Source organism: Stenella coeruleoalba (assembly GCF_951394435.1).
Source record: "Stenella coeruleoalba genome assembly, chromosome: 17".
NCBI lineage: Eukaryota > Metazoa > Chordata > Mammalia > Artiodactyla > Delphinidae > Stenella > Stenella coeruleoalba.
Window position 1 is genome coordinate 17,652,276 of NC_137163.1, and position 21,403 is coordinate 17,673,678.

General features: G+C 42.3%; 1 protein-coding gene and 1 long non-coding RNA gene across 6 annotated transcripts in view; one reads left to right on the top strand and one right to left on the bottom strand.

Moving 5' to 3' along the window:
* SNTB1 (syntrophin beta 1) overlaps positions 1–21,403 on the top strand; it is a 228,219-nt gene that overhangs the window by 177,372 nt on the left and 29,444 nt on the right. For all 4 annotated transcript variants that reach the window (XM_079902141.1, XM_079902142.1, XM_079902140.1 and 1 more), the window contains one exon: positions 1,516–1,655. In XM_079902141.1, the coding sequence (XP_079758267.1) occupies positions 1,516–1,655 (140 nt within the window). The remainder of the gene's footprint in view (positions 1–1,515; positions 1,656–21,403) is intronic.
* The window catches only part of LOC307176227, a 74,866-nt gene that overhangs the window by 20,327 nt on the left and 33,136 nt on the right, over positions 1–21,403 (bottom strand). For both annotated transcript variants that reach the window (XR_013824646.1, XR_013824647.1), the window contains exon 2: positions 9,737–9,795. This is a non-coding gene — a long non-coding RNA (uncharacterized lncRNA). The remainder of the gene's footprint in view (positions 1–9,736; positions 9,796–21,403) is intronic.

Genomic DNA, 21,403 nt, shown 5'->3' on the forward strand with positions numbered 1-21,403 from the left:
ACCTACAAAAGCTCAACCCTCATATCATCCTGCACACCTTCTCTTTGATCAGTCATTTGTAAAGCCACACACACTTGCTTCCACCTCAATACAGATCTCACTGTGGTGCTTAGAAAAGATAATGATAAGCATAGTAAGGGAAGAAATTGCTTTATCATTTATTTAGCTTACTGTTTATTTATTTAGTTTACTGTTTCTTTTATTTCTGAATAAATTGGAGATGGTGGTGCGTTATGAGAGAGTTGAATCATCACTGGATTAACTGCCAGTATCAAAGACAATCTTAATCTCGTCCACAGCAGTGTTTGTTATCTTTCATGATGATAAGAATCACCTGAAGATCTGGTAAAATGCAGATTCTGATTCAATAGGTCCGGGATGGACCTGAGATTCTGCGTTTCTAGCAAGCTTCCAGGTGATGCTGATGCTACTGGAACATGATCTGTGCTTGGAGTACCAAGGCTAGAGCACTGAGCTTTTCCAAACTGATCAGAAAGATTTATGCCAGGGCCCAGAGTTCAAGTGGGAAGGAGGGCATTTTCATGGGTGGAAGAACACTTAGGGAGTCTGGTCAAATCAACACTGGGCAGAGGAGGGATGGCTCATGAGATAAGGTCTGAGCTACACAGACTCTCAGGATTGAAAGGAACTTTAAAGGTCATCTGGTCCAAACATCCAGCTGATGTTTGAATCCTCTTGTATCCCTGCCAGGTCATCTCAGCCCTTGAGTTACAGAAGTATTCTCCATGAAAGGAAATAAACATTCAGTTGAACAAAAGAATTTTAAGATGGTGCCTGAATCACAGAAACAATCTAAGAGTGAAAGACTGGGGGAAGAGCTGTGACGTCTCATGCCTGTGGAGACAGACATTTGCCTCCATGGTATATTTTTGGAGGCTTTGGATATTTATTCAAAAGCTTTCAGACCTTACCATTTCATAATAAAAACAATGCACTCTACCAGAGAACCAGCTGGGAGTGCTTATTCCCCTACGCATTTGCGTCCCACTATGAAATAGAGATTTCAGTGCTGACTGGCAGGTGAGAAACAGTGACAGATGTTTGGCTGCTGGGCTACTTCTTGGCTGCACTGACTGTATATACCAGGGCCCTTGAGAAAACATATTTTCAAGGATCAAGAATCATGCAGCCGGGGCTCCCCTGGTGGCACAGTGGTTGGGAGTCCGCCTGCCGATGCAGGAGACACGGGTTCGTGCCCCAGTCCGGGAAGATCCCACATGCCGCGGAGCGGCTGGGCCTGTGAGCCATGGCCGCTGAGCCTGCGCGTCCGGAGCCTGTGCTCCGCAGCGGGAGAGGCCGCAACAGAGGCCCGCGAACCACACACACAAAAAAAAGAATCATGCAACCATGAATAGTTTCTTCTCATTTTGATTTTTACAACCTGAACCAAAAGGCACTTGTATTGTTGAGTCTTCTGACTGGGGGGATGCCACCTTCTTTTCAGGTACTCTTTTCTCAGGCTGTTGCTTGATGGGTCTCTGCTTTCTGTTTCAGGTGCCCGGGGACAGCGAGAAACAGTGGAAGCCAGCCCTGGTTGTGCTGACTGAGAAGGACCTTCTAATTTATGACAACATGCCACGGAGGAAGGAAGCCTGGTTCAGCCCAGTTCACACGTACCCTCTTCTTGCCACCAGGTAGCCATGGTTTTGTGTCCGGGTATGATGTGTGGTCTGTTTGAAACTATTTTAATCAATTACAATTATTTCAGCATCTTATGATATTACTGCTTCCTCTTGCAGTAAGAGCTGAGAGTTCCTCCAGGATATAGCCACACGTTTTTAGCAGTTTATTGATAGATTATTATTTATGACCAAACACAGGGCAACACAAAGCCAGAGAACAAACTGCTTCTCCATCAGGAAGGAACAGTGCCATCTGTGATATGGTCCCAGCCTAGTCACCTTCCTGGGTCTCCATCCCATTCCCTCTGAGATGAACTATACCAGTGTGTTTACAGTCTTGACGTTCAGGTAGAATTAAGAAAGGGACTTCACTTGGTGGCACAAAAAATGCCACATGGGAATGTCCCATTGTGCTTTTTAAAGCTCACTCAGCGGGAGGCCCCATAACAAGTTCTTCTGCAGTTGTGTGATGCTGCCCGTGGAAGTGGGGCTGCCAGGGTCTGTTTCTTAGTACCTTCAATGCATACTTAATGTTCATGTGACATTATCCTAATACATCATATGCTTACCCCCTTCTTTAAGGCCGTATATCCTGAGCATGACCCTATATCCTGAGCATGAAAGCACATCAAACCAGAGTCTTGCTTTCACGCCTGGCTTCTGCTGCGAGCTCTTTATGTATGTGCCTTATGACAATGGGTGCAGTTTTCATTACTCCTGTTACCTCTGTTTCTCTACCTAGAAGCTATGTGTGTTAACATAATGTTTGTGGCCCCTGCTGGCACAGTGCCTGGTAATTTGGGGCCCTTAAATGTCTGTTGAATGAATTATTGAACAATGTGGGGCAAACTCTGGAAGGAGTTTGGTCCAGTGGATGCAGCAGAGTGGACTGAGGTTTGGGGGCATCTGTTCTGAGCAAGAGGTAGAATCAAGGTGGGTTCTCCGTTCTGAAGGGATTGAGATGCCTGACAGGTCATAGTCAAGGCTCAGGTGCAGGGAAGAGGATGAGACTCAGTGGCAGAGCAAAAGTACCACAAACTCAAAATGGCAATAGTGAATAGAGCTGAAACTCCCTAAAATCCCTCTTACTTCCACTCATGGTTGGTTATGGAGAACAGCAGAAGTAACCTGAAAATGCTAACTATTGGCCCCAGAGGTGAATAGAGGAAGCCTTCCGGGGCTAGGAACCAGGCCTAGATCACTTAGATATTAATCAAATAAATAAAATGAAATAAAACAGTAATTTAATTTGAGTCTCCTCAGCCTCAGAAATTTCGGCAGGCTAGCTATTCAAGTACTACTGATGTTTACAATAAAACCTCAATGATCAGAATCCAAGCATCCTGAAATGTTCCTGCGAAGATTCAGGCTATGTCTTGGGGTTCATTAAAATTCAGCACAATCCCCATCACTTTCTTTTTTTTTTTTTTTTTTGTGGTACGCGGGCCTCTCACTGCCGCGGCCTCTCCCGTTGCGGAGCACAGGCTCCGGATGCACAGGCTCAGCGGCCATGGCTCATGGTCCTCCGCAGCATGTGGGATCTTCCCAGACTGGGGCACCTGTGGCTCAGGGCACTCATTGAAGAAAATCATAGATATGAACCCATAAAAAAGCAAAGCCCCCAGAAGGAGAGATGGGTGCACAGACACAGTGAAGGGCATCTGAGTAGGTTTGGGTGGGGCGCCTGTCATAGGCTCATGAGCCATAGGGATGTCAGGTCTGGATTATGAGCAAAACACATGAATAGCCTAAAACCATAAGCCTGCGTCCAGTATGGAAATAGGAAATGGAAACCCCATTCAGTGCAAACTGCTCATTAGAAGATGCAACATTTCAAAAAATCAATGTCTGCCACCTAAATATAAAGGAGCTGTAGCGGGGATACTTGACCTCTCATCTCGCTACCCCTCTCCCAAATTACTGACCTCTGCACTGCAAAACACTTCACTATGATGTGCGTATATTAGCCGTAGGAGCAATGATAAAATTAGGCCCATAATCATGACCCTGATCTTAAGCTGGAAGCCTGTGAGGCAGAGGTAAGATGTTAAGGCAGCGCTGGCAGTCCATTCTTACTTCAGCCCCTTGAGCTAGTAGGTAAGGAGCTGTCTGTCCTTGAGCAGCAGGCTGGAGATGCAGGAGCTGAACTTCCCATCCTAGTTTTGCTCCCGCGAAACCAGTCTTACCCCGCCTGATCACTTCACCTCCCTCTTCTGAGTCCTCATCTGTTAATGCACTAGGCAGAATGCTGCCCTCTGCCAAACCCAGGGAGAGATGCGCTTTGGGGAAATGGGTTTTTCACTGACCTTGTTCATCAGCTACCGTGGTTTGCACACATTGGTCACGGTCAGCTCCCCTCCTCGACCCTGTGGATGTGTCTAGAAAAAGACTTTTGGCAAACAAAGAGCGAGGAAAACAACCCCTCCCTTCCCCTGTGTAATCACGTGGGGGAGATGCAGCCCCTTTGTAGCTCCAGGCTGTGAAGCAGCGTTCATCTCAGCTGAGGACTGAAACTCTTGTGTCCTTGCAGGTAAAGCTGGTTCTCTGAGGTGGGAGGCTGGGCTGAGGATGGTTTAGAGAAACCACCGTTAGAAGCGGTAGAAGTCCAAGGAAACTCTGGATCATTGCATTATAGAAGCTACCCCAGTACTTCCAGTGGCTTCTTCCCCGACCGCATGTTGAAGTTCATCAGGTGACTCTTTCATTTACTTTCCATGTGTTCCAGGCAGTCACATGTGGCACTGTGTCCTTGATATATGAGCATTTGGGCACATAGCCTGTCTAGTAGCGTTATTTGTCTTTGAGGGCATTTCTCTAAGGAAGAGGAGTCATGTCTTTTTAATATTTCTTTTGAAAACCTTTTATTGAGGTAAAATTTATAAACAGTACTGTACATGAATCTTAAATGTATGGTTCAATTAATTTTTATTTGTGGATACAGAGCCACGTCTTCTAAAATTTTATTATAGGTTAGGGTGTCTACTAATTAATCATCCTGGGTAACGTTATCACAAAGGCCATGGTAGTACCATTTGCAAATAGCTAGACCCAGCTGGTAATAAGCCAGTGGCTGACCTTTGTGGAGGGAGCATAGATCAACGCCAAGGGCTTTACATGGATTCTATCTGAGTTTGCAAAACTTATCCAATTTAAGAATCACCTGGCTGTTTATTAAGGATTCTGGCCCCAAGGCCCTGCCCTGGAGATTCTGGCTGAGCAGGCCAGGGTTACGAGTCAGGAGTCTGTTTTGTTGTTGTTGTTGAAGAAAGCAGCTTCTTTTTTAAAAAAGTTATTATTTTATTTTTGGCAGCGTTGGGTCTTCATTGTTGCTTGCAGGCTTTCTCTAGTTGCGGCGAGCAGGGGCTACTCTTCATTGCAGTGCACAGGCTTCTCATTGCAGTGGCTTCTCTTGTTGCGGAGCACGGGCTTCAGCAGTTGTGGCTCTCGGGCCCTAGAGCATAGGCTCAGTAGTTGTGGCACACGGGCTTAGTTGCTCCGTGGCATGTGGGACCTTCCCGGACCAGGGCTCGAACCCATGTCTCCTGCATTGGCAGGCGGATTCTTAACCACTGCACCACCAGGGAAGCCCAGGAGTCTGTTTTTAACAAGCATCAAGCACATGTAGTCCTCAGGGATACCACATTTAACCCTCACAACCCTACAAGGTTTAAGGTTTATTCTGATTTCACAAAGAAGTAAGCTGAGGAACTAAGAGGTTAAGTAACTTACCCACAGTCATACAGCTGGTGAGAATCAGACCTGAGATTCTGCTTCTGAACCCACCTTCTTTACCACCATTCTCTGCAGCGTCCCAGGAGCATGTTTCTTATTCCCTGAAGTTTTGGTGGTTCTTTGAATCTGCTCAAAGCATTCCTTAGCTCTCCTAACAACTTAATCATGAATAGATGGCCACTCAGATCCCCCAACAGAGTGAGGACGGAGCTGGGGATGCTCTCAGAGACCTGGAGTTTCTACCCAGGACTTAGACCAAGGGTTCTCAAAGTAGGGTCCCAGACCGCAAATTCTCCATCCCACTTCAGACCAATTAAATCAGAAACTTCTGAAGTGGAGCCCAGCCCATCTGTGAGTAAACAAGCCCTCCAGGTGTTTCTGATGCAGGCTAATAAGAACCACTGGTTTAGAAGATTCCTGGAAGGCTCTGCTGCCTTCCAGGGTTCATGGTAGGAAGGAAATGCCATAGCAAGGACTGGGTTCTTTCTCCTCTGTGGTTCTTCGGAAGCACTGTTTTGCCTCAAGCTGTGATGACCAATGATGAATTAGTTCAAAGGGTGTCCTGGATCCAGGTGCTCACAGCTCCTAGAACGTACAGTATGGCTGCCCTGCTTTTTCATCTTATAGGCATTCTCCATGGGTCCTTTGCCCTCTACCTCAGCTTCCTTTGAATGACTGTGCAGTGCCCCACTGCATGGATCCTCCAGTGCACAGGATGTCACTGCACAGTGATGACTTAAGTACAGCCTTATTTAGCACGATGCCTGGCACATAGCAGGACGGGGCAGCTGTCAGTCCTCTTCTCTTTGCTTAGCGGTGCTGGGAAGCATTGTTCGGAATGTTAGAGACAGTCTTGCATGAGAGAAACTGGCTGGGAGTGTCACCAGTAGGAAACAGGTTTCTTCTATGATTGAATTATCCCTCAGACAGTACAACATGGCTCCAAATCCCAGCTACTTACCAGCTTTGGAAACTTGGGCAAATCATACCATCTCTTTTTGCCTCATATCCCATGTTTGTAATATGTGGATGATATTTGTACCTGCCTGGCAAGGTTGTTATAAGGATTACATTAGGGGCTTCCCTGGGGGCACCGTGGTTAAGAATCTGCCTGCCCATGCAGGGAACACGGGTTCGAGCCCTAGTCCGGGAAGAGCCCACATGCCGTGGAGCAACTAAGCCCATGCACCACAACCACTGAGCCTGCGCTCTAGAGCCCATGAGCCACAACTAAGGAGCCAGCATGCCACAACTGAAGCCCACGTGCCTAGAGCCTGTGCTCCGCAACAAGAGAAGCCACCGCAATGAGAAGCCCGCACGCCACAACGAAGAGTAGCCCCCACTCGCTGCAACTAGGGAAAGCCTGCATGCAGCAATGAAAACCCAATGCAGCCAAAAATAAATTAATAAAAAAAAGAGGATCACATTAGACAGTGTAACGTGCATATGATATGATGGTACATGCTAAATAAATTTAGTTATTTTTACTCTTATCTCCTTAAAAAATAAAAGAACAACAACTTTATTTAATGGTAGAGAGGAAAGATCACAGTATTGGATTTGACAGACTTGGGTTCACACTCCAGTTTTGCCCAGTTAAGCCCAAGTTTACAGGCTGTATGATCTTGAGCAAATCACTTCTCCTCTCTGATCCTCATTTTCCTTGTCTGAAAACATTTTCCTTGTCTGAAAAATGTCTACTGCAGAGTGATTATGAAAGTTAAAATATGATGACTGTATGCTGCCACAACAAAATACCATAGACTGGGTGGCTTAAGCAACAGATAATTATTTTCTTACAATTCTGGTGGCTGGAAGTCTAAGATCAGGGTCCAAGCACGGTTGGTTTCTGGTGAGAGCTCTCTTCTTGATTTTGTAGATGGCTGCCACCTTGCTACAGGCTCACATGACTTCTTTGCATGCATGAGGAGAGAGAGAGAAAACTTGAGCTCTCCAGGGCCTCTTCTTACAAGGACACTAATCCCATCAGAGCATGGCCCCATCATTAAGATCTCATTTAACCTTAATGACCTTGGTTCTATCTCTAAATATAGTCACATTGAGGATTAGGGCTTCATCGTATGAATTGATAGGGTAGGGGTGGAGCAGAATTCAATCCATTGCACTGACTTAACTACAGCCTTATTTAGCATGATGCCTGGCACATAGCAGGACTGGGCAGCTGTCAGTCCTCTTCCCTTCATCTTAGCAGTTCTGGAAAGCATTGTTCAGGAGGTCAGAGATAGTCTTTTCTTTTGCACAGAAAGAACTGGCTGGGACTGTAGCCAGTAGGAAACAGTTTTCTTCTAAAATCAAGTTATCCCTCAGCTCAGACAGTTCATAGTTGATTTGCTGATTTGTTTTGAGGTTTTTTGGGGGGGCCTAGGCACATCTAATTTATATTTTTCTGGGAGATGAAAATTTGATTGTATTTCAAGGCAGAGGCCCTAGAAACGCTCACAATGTTCTTGGTGTCAGCCTCCATGCAGAGAAGTCACAGGCGTCACTTTTTCCACTGACAAAATCCCATGGTGCCTCTGTACATTGATGGCGCAGTTCATAGCAGTGTGCTCAGGAAGTTTGCAAACATGTTGTAATTTTAGTTGTTCTCATCCTTCAGCTTTTTATGCATCCCTGAGAAAACATTTTTTGCTTAGCTAAAAGCTTATTTGATGTTGCTGAACATTAAAAAAAAGAAAGGTATTCTTGCCCATAAGGAGTAAGTGTGTTGGTTTTTTGTCACTGTCGTCACAAATGACAAGTGAGATAGGTCTACAGAGAGCGAGGAGTAAGGTTGCAATATTTCTGGAATTCTAGAAGAAGTTTAACACAGAAATTCTGCTCACCCAGTCCCAGTGGTTGGTGAAAAATTCAGAAGCACAGAGCTTGTAAAAAGAATGACGCTGCTCTGAGCCCAGTTCCCTGACCTGTGGGTTTGAAGTAGCTCAAAAAAAAGGAACAGATGGATATGCACGCCTCTCCTTTGATATCACTTGGGAACCAGAGACATGGAACATTTGGGGGAATCTTTGGTGCCTCAGGAACTAACCTGTTTCTAAGTGCTAAAAGTAGCTGCTGCCTCAGGCCAGCCTCAGACACTTTAAGAACGCTTTCCACTGGAAAAGGCTGGCCAATTGCATTTGTCAAACATTACATTATAATCAGCCCCTGGTTTTCACGCTAAGCCTAGGAGCCGCCCGCACTCTTACAGACTGTGGGCATATTCCATGGGCATTCCCTAGGGTAGCATGAAAGGATCTACGTGCCCAAGAATCTGCACTCTGCCAAACTGAAAAGTGTCGGGTTTGCCTACACACCCATCCATTCCATTTGTTCCCATATACCTAGTACACATATTAACTGTCAGCCTCCTGCCCTCCTTCTTGCCAATCCAGGAGTTCTTCAGAGGTGGTGAGTGGGAGATTAGCAGAGTGAGGAGATTCATGGACTTTGGAATCAGACAAACCAGGAGTCAAATTCTGAGACCTCTACTTGCAAAGTGATTTGGGGCAAAATATCAATCTCTCTGAAAACAAGTCTCCTCATCTATATGAAGGAGGTAATGGTATCTTCTGCTTCATATAGTTATTAATAGGACCGATTGAGACAGTGTATGTAAACGTTTAGCAGATTACTGAGATATAATAAGTGATTGATAAATGCTAGCAACTGTTATTATTGGGGAAAATATTAATAATTGGCATTAATGTATGAATGAGAAGTAATTGGACCTGTTTGATCCTACCTGTGATACTGTATTTATCAGGGACTTGTAGTGTCTTAAACCAAAGTCATTGTGATGTAAGGACTGGGTTAATTAACAGTTGTGGGTTTGTTTATAGGGAGAGGGAAGTGTGAGATGGAAATAGGGAACCTGGAACCCCTTACCTCACATCACAAAGTTAGTTCTGAATGCTGCCTGTAACAGCATTGCAGGTAGGTGGCTAACTGATGGCTTCATCCTTGGAGAAGGAATTTCAGTTCAATTTAAGAAACTTTTAACAGGCTCCTGTTAGGAGCCAACATGGTACTAGAGGCTGATAGTAGGGGAATTAAAAAAATGCGAGAGATAAAAGCCAAATGTTGTAAGAGCTGATTGTTCAGTTATGCACTCATGGCTTTATTTTCTCAGTAAACCAGGGCTGATTTTAATTGTCATTACCTTACCTGGAGAAGTTCTTGAAGGTCTTTTAATAATATGTATTCTATACCCATTGTGATATACGTTGAGGTAATTAAAGCATAGATGGGATAGAAGAATATGTAAAGATAATCAGACGATTCAAAGAATATATCTAAAAATTAGAGTTCTAAAATTGCTCAATAATTAAAAGGCTATTAACTTGAAAGGAAAAACTTACCAAGACATTGGATGATCATGATGTGACAGCATCCATCAGACTGTGAGTCTTGTTTATCCCTGGAGAAGGAAAGCACATGGATGAGTTAAGCCCATGGATGACCTGAAGTCTTCATTATACTCTCTCACTTTAATTTCCTTCCCACCTAAAGTTGACCAGGTGGAGTTTGGCCCCTTTTCCTGGTATGATGGAAAGAGTCTTGTGGACCTGGGCTCAAATGCTGGACACTCAATATGTGGTCCTGGGCAGCTACTTTACCACAGAGAACCATGGATTCCTTGTTTGGAAAATGGAGCTCATAATACACTGTCAAGAGTCATTGTGGAGGATAGACGAGATAGTTTATCAGTGCAACTTTTCACATCTACTTTCCTCCCTCTTTATAACTGCCGGAAGCTGGCTCTGAATGATTGTGAGGCCATGGGGAATGTGTGGATGATGATCACGTGTCTCTGGAAATGCACCTGGGTAATACCATTAACTAGTCAAAACTGGGCTCCAGTCTGTTTTGCTGCTCATCCTCCTATGTTCAGTGGGTCTTTGCTTACACTCAGTATCCCTCAATGATATCAACTTTCTGAGAGATGGGACCTTGCCTAAGTCTTTTACCACCATATTCAGATGAAAGAAGTTTAGAAGGTAGAAATGAGGTAAGTGTTCAATTATTCTTGGCCGAGGGACAGCACGCTTGTTCTTGGGCAGCCCTTCCTGTCTGATAGTTTGGGGTTTATTAGAGATTATTTCCCTTCACTTCTTTCCTGAAGAGTCTGTTGACTGCTGAGCCCCATTAGGGGTGACCAGTTGATGAAAGTATTCAAAAGGAGCACCAGAACCACTGAAGGGATCTAACCGGCTGCTTTTCCTCCCTCCCTCCCTCCCTCCCTTCCTTCCATCCTCCCTTTCTTTCTCTCTCTCTCTCTTTCTTCTTCCTTCCTTCCTTTCTTTTCTTTACTTATTTTTGTGTGTCTTGCATTGTGGTATGCAGGGAGATGCTAATTACAGCAATTAAGTAAAATGAGGATGTAATATTGCTTAGCAACCCGGTTACCTAATCTGTAATTTTACTAATTTGGCTGAATCTGTGTGCTGCAACTGTTTTTGTTTTAATTAAGGATATTAATAATAATGTTTTTTTATGGAACATTTTATGTGAACACCTATCCAGAATTAAATTAGTGCATAAGCATCCCTTGTGAGATAGATTTTTTTGTTTCTGTTTATCTCAAAACCAGTCAGACAAAAGGGGCATATCTGAGGATCAAGAAACAATATGCAGCCTTATGTCATACCTCAGTTATTGATAGAGAAACAGGTGGCCTGGCCTCCCGCAGGAATGAGTATTTCTACTGTCTTGTTCCCCCAAATCTTCGACAAAGAATTTGACTTGAAAGTGGGCTTATCACACAGCCCTTCTGAGCCTCATGGAATCCACCACTTTGGGAATTGGAAGTAATTTTAAAATGTTTTGCCCTTTCTTTTTATCTTATAGAAAGATAAATGGGTTAGGGACCCAATTATATATAATTCTTCAAATGTACACTAGATCCGTGCTAGCCATGAATGTAAAATCTTAATGACTTTCATTTTTTTGATAAGATGATTACCTTCTACTCCCAGACCAAAAAAAACCCCAAACACTCAGACTCCCTAAGCAACCAAGCTACTACTGAAAACACCAGTTGCTAAAGATGGATTTGAAAGAAGAAACAGGAAATGGATGTTAGACTAATCTCGTAGAACATCCAATCCCAGATACCTTTCAAGATCACTTTTTTTTTAGGACTGAATTAATCTGGAAATTAGCATTTTAGTGGATGCAAACCAAATTCTTTGGATTTAGCCGTAACTACTGTTTGGTGTGGTTGAGGGATGGAGGGTGGGAGAGAAGTCAATATCTCATAGCAGTAATTAATCACAAACTTCTTGGAAAAGAGTCCTCTTTGTAGTCTAGCTGTTCATTTAGTCATTCATTTAAAAAATATTTATTGAGCGCCTGCCATGTGCTTGGAGTTGTTCTAGGTGCTAAGCGTACAGCAGGGGATAATCAAATGATAAGTCCTGCGCAGATCAAATTAATTATAATAATGCCTATTACTATATATTCTGTGCCAGGTGCTGTTCCATACAGTATTCCTGTAACTCATTTCATCCTGACATATTGCTAACCCCAGTTTCCATCTGATGAACCCAAGACATGAAGAGTTTAAGAAACTTGTCAAGGTCATACCATTGGCAAAGAGCCATTGGGGTATCTGCCTCTCTGCTATGTCCCCTCCTACCTATGGCTTTATTCTCTTGCTCTACTCTTCTCATGTTATATGGTCCTATTCACTTGTTCAATTATCTACACTCCTTGCTAACAGGGAGTGTAAAATCTTGCTAGAGTTTGTGGCTTTGCTTCCAAACATGGAAATGTGTATCTGAATTTTGTACTGGAACAAAACATGTCCTTCGGCTTCTCAAGCAGTTTCAGATAAAACTTAGAAACTGGGTGTGAGACCAGAGGGCAGACAGCACAAGCAAGAAGAACTACAGTCCTGCAGCCTGTGGAACAAAAACCACATTCACAGAAAGACAGACAAGATGAAAAGGCAGAGGGCTATGTACCAGATGAAGAAACAAGGTAAAACCCCAGAAAAACAACTAAATGAAATGGAGATAGGCAATCTTCCAGAAAAAGAATTCAGAATAATGATAGTGAAGATGATCCAGGACCTCAGAAAAACAAAGGAGGCAAAGATCAAGAAGATGCAAGAAATGTTTAACAAAGACCTAGAAGAATTAAAGAACAAACAAACAGAGATGAATAATACAATAACTGAAATGAAAAATACACTAGAAGGAATCAATAGCAGAATAACTGAGGCAGAAGAACGGATAAGTGACCTGGAAGACACAATGGTGGAATTCACTGCTGCAGAACAGAATAAAGAAAAAAGAATGAAAAGAAATGAAGACAGCCTAAGAGACCTCTGGGACAACATTAAACGCACCAACATTCGTATTATAGGGGTCGCAGAAGGAGAAGAGAGAGAGAGAAAGGACCAGAGAAAATATTTGAAGAGATTATAGTTGAAAACTTCCCTAACATGGGAAAGGAGATAGCCACCCAAGTCCAGGAAGCGCATAGAGTCCCATACAGAATAAACCCAAGGAGAAACACGCCAAGACACGTAATCAAATTGGCAAAAATTAAAGACAAAGAAAAATTATTGAAAGCAGAAAGGGAAAAATGACAAATAACATACAAGGGAACTCCCATAAGGTTAACAGCTCATTTCTCAGCAGAAACTCTACAAGTCAGAAGGGAGTGGCATGATATACTTAAAGTGATGAAATGGAAGAACCTACAACCAAGATTACTCTACCCGGCAAGGATCTCATTCAGATTCAATGGAGAAATCAAAAGCAAAAGCTAAGAGAATTCAGCACCACCAAACCAGCTCTACAACAAGTGCTAAAGGAACTTCTCTAAGTGTGAAACACAAGAGAAGAAAAGGATCTACAAAAACAAACACCCCAAAATCAAGAAAATGGTAATAGGAACATACATATCAATAATTACCTTAATTGTGAATGGATTAAATGCTCCAAACAAAAGACACAGGCTTGCTGAATGGATACAAAAACAAGACCCATCTGTATGCTGTCTACAAGAGACCCACTTCAGACCTAGGGACATATACAGACTGAAAGTGAGGGGATGGAAAAAGATAGTCCATGCAAATGGAAATCAAAGAAAGCTGGAGTAGCAATACTTATATCAGATAAAATAGACTTTAAAATAAAGAATGTTATAAGAGACAAGGAAGGACACTACATAATGGTCAAGGGATCAATCCAAGAAGAAGATACAACAATTACAAATACATATGCTCCCAACATAGGAGTACCTCAATACATAAGGCAACTGCTAACAGCTATAAAAGAGGAAATCAACAATAACAAAATAATAGTGCGGGACTTTAACACCTCACTTACACCAATGGACAGATCATCCAAACAGAAAATTAATAAGGAAACACAAGCTTTAAATGACACAATAGATCAGATAGATTTAATTGACGGTTATAGGACATTCCATCCAAAAACAGCAGATTGCACTTTCTTCTCAAGTGCACACGGAACATTCTCCAGGATAGATCACATCTTGGGTCACAAATTAAGCCTCAGTAAATTTAAGAAAATTGAAATCATATCAAGCATCTTTTCTCACCACAGCGCTATGAGATTAGAAACGAATTATAGGGAAAAAAACGGAAAAACCACAAACACATGGAGGCTAAACAATACGTTACTAAATAACCAAGATATCACTAAAGAAATCAAAGAAGAAATCAAAAAATACCTGGAGACAAATGACAATGAAAATGCGACGATCCAAAACCTATGGGATGCAGCAAAAGGAGTTCTAAGAGGGAAGTTTATAGCTATAAAAGCCTACCTCAAGAAACAAGAAAAATCTCATGTAAACAATCTAACGTTACACCTAACAGAACTAGAGAAAGAAGAACAAACAAAACCCAAAGTTAGCAGAAGGAAAGAAATCATAAAGATCAGAGCAGAAATAAATGAAATAGAAACAAAGAAACAATAGCAACGATCAATAATACTAAAAGCTGGTTCTTTGAGAAGATAAACAAAATTGATAAACCATTAGCCAGACTCATCAAGAAAAAGAGGGAGAGGACTGAAATCAATAAAATTAGAAATGAAAAAGGAGAAGTTACAACAGACACCACAGAAATACAAAGCATCCTAAGAGACTACTACAAGCAACTCTATGCCAATAAAATGGAAAACCTGAACGAAATGGACAAATTCTTAGAAAGGTATAACCTTCCAAGACTGAACCAGAAAGAAATAGAAAATATGAACAGACCAATCACAAGTAATGAAATTGAAACTGTGATTAAAAATCTTCCAACAAACAAAAGCCCAGGACCAGATGGCTTCACAGGTGAATTCTATGAAACATTTAGAGAAGAGCAAACAGCCATCCTTCTCAAACTCTTCCAAAAAATTGCAGAGGAAGGAAAACTCCCAAACTCATTCTATGAGGCCACCATCACCCTGATACCAAAACCAGACAAAGATACTACAAAAAAAGAAAATTACATACCAATATCACTGATGAATATAGATGTAAAACTCCTCAACAAAATATTAGCAAACAGAATCCAACAACACATTAAAAGGATCATACACCATGATGAAGTGGGATTTATCCCAGGAATGCAAGGATTCTTCAATATACGCAAATCAATCAATGTGATACACATATTAACAAATTGAAAAATAAAAACCATATGGTCATCTCAATAGATGCAGAAAAAGCTTTTGACAAAATTCAACACTGGTTTATGATAAAAACTCTCCAGAAAGTGAGCAGAGGGAACCCACTTCAACATAATAAAGGCCGTATACGACAAACCCACAGCAAACATCATTCTCAATGGTGAAAAACGGGAAGCATTTCTTCTAAGATCAGGAACAAGACAAGGATGTCCACTCTCACCACTATTATTCAACCTAGTTTTGGAAGTCCTAGCCATGGCAATCAGAGAAGAAAAAGAAAAGGAATAGAAATTGGAAAAGAAGAATTAAAACTCACTATTTGCAGATGACATGATACTATACATAGAGAATTCTAAAGATGCCACCAGAAAACTACTAGAACTAATCAATGAATTTGGTAGCCTTCCACCTGTGAGGCTGCAAGGAGAGGTCTGCAACCTGGTAGAGAGCTCTCACCCAATTATGCTGGCACCCTGATCTTGGACTTACAACCTCCAGAACTATACACCAGAAATACATCTACACGTGGAACAACTCCTACGTAGCACCTACTGAACGCTGGCAGAAGACCTCAGACCTCCCAAAAGGCAAGGAACCCCCCACGTACCTGGTTAGGGCAAAAGAAAAAAATAAACAGAGACAAAAGGATAGGGACGGGTCCTGCACCAGCGGGAGGGAGCTGTGAAGGAGGAAAAGTGTCCACACACTAGGAAGCCCCTTCGCGGGCGGAGACTGCGGGTGGCGGAGTGGGGGAGCTTCGGAGCCGCGGAGGAGAGCACAGCAACAGGGGTGCGGAGGGCAAAGCGGAGAGATTCCAGCGCAGAGGATCGGGGCCGACCGGCACTCACCAGCCGAGAGGCTTGTCTGCTCGCCCGACGGGGCGGGCGGGGCTGGGAGCTGAGGCTCCGGCTTCTGTCGGAGCGCCGGGAGAGGACTGAGGTTGGCGGCGTGAACACAGCCTGCAGGGCGTTAGTGCACCGCAGCTAGCCGGGAGGGAGTCCGAGGAAAAGTCTGGACCTGCCGAAGAGGCAAGAGACATTTTCTTCCCTCTTTGTTTCCTGGTGCACGAGGAGAGGGGATTAAGAACGCTGCTTAAGAGAGCTCCAGAGACGGGCGCGAGCCTCGGCTAAAAGTGCGGAGCCCAGAGACAGACATGAGACGCTAAGGCCGCTGCTGCCGCCACCAAGAAGCCTGTGTGCAAACACAGGTCACTATCCACACCCCCTTCCGGGGAGCCTGTGCAGCCCGCCACTGCCAGGGTCCCGGGATCCAGGGACAACTCCCCCGGGAGAACGCACAGCTCGCCTCAGGCTAGCAGTCACGACGGCCTCTGCCGCAGGCCCGCCCCGCACTCTGTGACCCTCCCTCCCCGCCGGCCTGAGTGCGCCAGAGCCTCTGAATCAGCGGCTCCTTTAACCCCGTCCTGTCTGAGCAAAGAACAGACGACCTCCGGCAACCTACACGCACAGGCGGGGCCAAATCCAAAGCTGAGCCCCTGGGAGCTGTGAGAACAAAGAAGAGAAAGGGAAATCTCTCCCAGCAGCCTCAGAAGCAGCGGATTAAAGCTCCACAATCAACTCGATGTACCCTGCATCTGTGGAATACATGAATAGACAACGAATCATCCCAAATTAAGGAGCGGTGTGGATGAAAGGCTCTTGGTGCTGCAGCCAGGAGTTAGTGCTGTGCCTCTGAGGTGGGAGAGCCAACTTCAGGACACTGGTCCACAAGAGGCCTCCCAGCTGCACATAATATCAAACGGCGAAAATCTCCCAGAGATCTCCATCTCAACGCCAGCACCCAGCTTCACTCAATGACCAGCAAGCTACAGTGCTGGACATCCTATGCCAAACAACTAGCAAGACAGGAACACAACCCCACCCATTAGCAGAGAGGCTGCCTAAAATCATAAGTCCACTGACACCCCAAAACACACCACCAGACGTGGACCTGCCCACCAGAAAGACAAGATCCAGCCTCATCCACCAGAACACAGGCACTAGTCCCCTCCACCAGGAAGCCTACACAACCGACTGAACCAACCTTAGCCACTGGGGACAGACACAAAAAACAACAGGAACTACGAACCTTCAGCCTGCAAAAAGGAGACCCCAAACACAGTAAGATAAGCAAAATGAGAAGACAGAAAAACACACAGCAGATGAAGGAGCAAGATAAAAACCCACCAGACCTAACAAATGAAGAGGAAATAGGCAGTCTACCTGAAAAAGATAGTAAAGATGATCCAAAATCTTGGAAATAGAATAGACAAAATGCAAGAATCAGTTAACAAGGACCTAGGAGAACTAAAGATGAAACAAACAATGATGAACAACACAATAAATGAAATGAAAAATACTCTAGAAGGGATCAATAGCAGAATAACTGAGGCAGAAGAACGGATAAGTGACCTGGAAGATAAAATAGTGGAAATAACTACGGCAGAGCAGAATAAAGAAAAAAGAATGAAAAGAACTGAGGACAGTCTCAAAGACCTCTGGGACAACATTAAACGCACCAACATTCGAATTATAGGGGTTCCAGAAGAAGAAGAGAAAAAGAAAGGGATGAGAAAATATTTGAAGAGATTATAGTTGAAAACTTCCCTAATATGGGAAAGGAAATAGTTAATCAAGTCCAGGAAGCACAGAGAGTCCCATACAGGATAAATCCAAGGAGAAATACGCCAAGACACATATTAATCAAACTGTAAAAAATTAAATACAAAGAAAACATATTAAAAGCAGCAAGGGAAAAACAACAAATAACACACAAGGGAATCCCCATAAGGTTAACACCTGATCTTTCAGCAGAAACTCTGCAAGCCAGAAGGGAGTGGCAGGACATATTGTGTTGAAGGAGAAAAACCTGCAACCAAGATTACTCTACCCAGCAAGGATCTCATTCAGATTTGATGGAGAAATTAAAACCTTTACAGACAAGCAAAAGCTGAGAGAGTTCAGCACCACCAAACCAGCTCTACAACAACTGCTAAAGGAACTTCTCTAGGCAAGAAACACAAAAGAAGGAAAAGACCTATAATAACGAACCCAAAATAATTAAGAAAATGGGAATGGGAACACACATATCGATAATTACCTTAAATGTAAATGGACTAAATGCTCCCACCAAAAGACACAGTTTGGCTGAATGGATACAAAAACAAGACGCATATATTTGCTGTCTACAAGAGACCCACTTCAGACCTAGAGACACATACATACTGAAAGTAAGGGGATGGAAAAAGATATTTCATGCAAACGGAAACCAAAAGAAAGCTGGAGTAGCAATTCTCATATCAGACAAAATAGACTTTAAAACAAAGACTATTAGAGGAGACAAAGAAGGACACTACATAATGATCAAGGGATCGATCCAAGAAGAAGATATAACAATTGTAAATATTTATGCACCCAACATAGGAGCACCTCAATACATAAGGCAAATACTGACAGCCATAAAAGGGGAAATCGACAGTAACACAATAATAGTAGGGGACTTTAACACCCCACTTTCACCAATGGACAGATCATCCAAAATGAAAATAAATAAGGAAACACAAGCTTTAAATGATACATTAAACGAGATGGACTTAATTGATATTTATAGGACATTCCATCCAAAAACAACAGAATACACATTTTTCTCAAGTGCTCATGGAACATTCTCCAGGATAGATCATATCTTGGGTCACAAATCAAGCCTTGGTAAATTTAAGAAAATTGAAATTGTATCAAGCATCTTTTCCGAACACAATGCTATGAGACTAGATATCAATTACAGGAAAAGATCTGTAAAAAATACAAACACATGGAGGCTAAACAATAAACCACTTATAACGAAGTGATCACTGAAGAAATCAAAGAGGAAATCAAAAAACACCTAGAAACAAATGACAAGGGAGACACGACGACTCAAAATCTATGGGATGCAGCAAAAGCAGTTCTAAGAGGGAAGTTTATAGCAATACAATCCTACTTTAAGAAACAGGAAACATCTCGAATAAACAACCTAACCTTGCACCTAAAGCAATTAGAGAAAGAAGAACAAAAAAACCCCAAAGTTGGCAGAAGGAAAGAAATCATAAAAATCAGATCAGAAATAAATGAAAAAGAAATGAAGGAAACGATAGCAAAGATCAGTAAAACTAAAAGCTTTTTCTTGAAAGGATAAACAAAATTGATAAACCATTAGCCAGACTCATCAAGAAAAAAAGGGAGAAGACTCAAATCAATAGAAGTAGAGATGAAAAAGGAGAAGTAACAACTGACACTGCAGAAATACAAAAGATCATGAGAGATTACTACAAGCAACTCTATGCCAATAAAATGGACAACCTGGAAGAAATGGACAAATTCTTAGAAAGGCACCAGCTGCCAAGACTGAATCAGGAAGAAATAGAAAATATGAACAGACCAATCACAAGCACTGAAATTGAAACTGTGATTAAAAATCTTCCAACAAACAAAAGCCCAGGACCAGATGGCTTCACAGGCGAATTCTATCAAACATTTAGGGAAGAGCTATCACCTATCCTTCTCAAACTCTTCCAAAATATAGCAGAGGGAGGAACACTCCCCAACTCATTCTATGAGCCCACCATCACCCTGATACCAAAACCAGACAAGGATGTCACAAAGAAAGAAAACTACAGGCCAATATCACTGATGAACATAGATGCAAAAATCCTCAACAAAATACTAGCAAACAGAATCCAACAGTACATTAAACGGATCATACACCATGATCAAGTGGGGTTTATTCCAGGAATGCAAGGATTCTTCAATATAAGCAAATCAATCAACGTGATACACCATATTAACAAATTGAAGGAGAAAAACCATATGATCATCTCAATAGATGCAGAGAAAGCTTCTGACAAAATTCAACACCCATTTATGATAAAAACCCTGCAGAAAGTAGGCATAGAGGGAACTTTCCTCAACATAATAAAGGCCATATATGACAAACCCACAGCCAACATCGTCCTCAATGGTGAAAAACTGAAAGCATTTCCACTAAGATCAGGAACAAGACAAGGTTGCCCACTCTCACCACTCTTATTCAACATAGTTTTGGAAGTTTTAGCCACAGCAATCAGAGAAGAAAAGGAAATAAAAGGAATCCAAATCGGAAAAGAAGTAAAGCTGTCACTCTTTGCAGATGACATGATACTATACATAGAGAATCCTAAAGATGCTACCAGAAAACTACTAGAGCTAATCAATGAATTTGGTAAAGTAGTAGGATACAAAATTAATGCACAGAAATCTCTGGCATTCCTATACACTAAGGATGAAAAATCTGAAAGTGAAATGAAGAAAACACTCCCATTTACCATTGCAACAAAAAGAATAAAATATCTAGGAATAAACCTTCCTAAGGAGACAAAAGACCTGTATGCAGAAAATTATAAGACACTGATGAAAGAAATTAAAGATGATACAAATAGATGGAGAGATATACCATGTTCTTGGATTGGAAGAATCAACATTGTGAAAATGACTCTACTACCCAAAGCAATCTACAGATTCAATGCAATCCCTATCAAACTACCACTGGCATTTTTCACAGAACTAGAACAAAAAATTTCACAATTTGTATGGAAACACAAAAGACCCTGAATAGCCAAAGCAATCTTGAGAACGAAAAACGGAGCTGGAGGAATCAGGCTTCCTGACTTCAGGCTATACTACAAAGCTACAGTAATCAAGACAGTATGGTACTGGCACAAAAACAGAAATATAGATCAATGGAACAGGATAGAAAGCCCAGAGATAAACCCATGCACATATGGTCACCTTATCTTTGACAAAGGAGGCAGGAATGTACAGTGGAGAAAGGACAGCCTCTTCAATAAGTGGTGCTGGGAAAACTGGACAGCTACATGTAAAAGTATGAGATTAGATCACTCCCTAACACCATACACAAAAATAAGCTCAAAATGGATGAAAGACCTAAATGTAAGGCCAGAAACTATCAAACTCTTAGAGGAAAACATAGGCAGGACACTCTATGACATAAATCACAGCAAGATCCTTTTTGACCCACCTCCTAGAGAAATGGAAATAAAAACAAAAGTAAACAAATGGGACCTAATGAAACTAAAAGCTTTTGCGCAGCAAAGGAAACCATAAAGAAGAACAAAAGACAACCCTCAGAATGGGAGAAAATATTTGCCAATGAAGCAACTGACAAAGGATTAATCTCCAAAATTTATAAGCAGCTCATGCAGCTTAATAACAAAAAAACAAACAACCCAATCCAAAAATGGGCAGAAGACCTAAACAGACATTTCTCCCAAGAAGATATACAGATTGCCAACAAACACATGAAAGAATGCTCAACATCACTAATCATTAGAGAAAT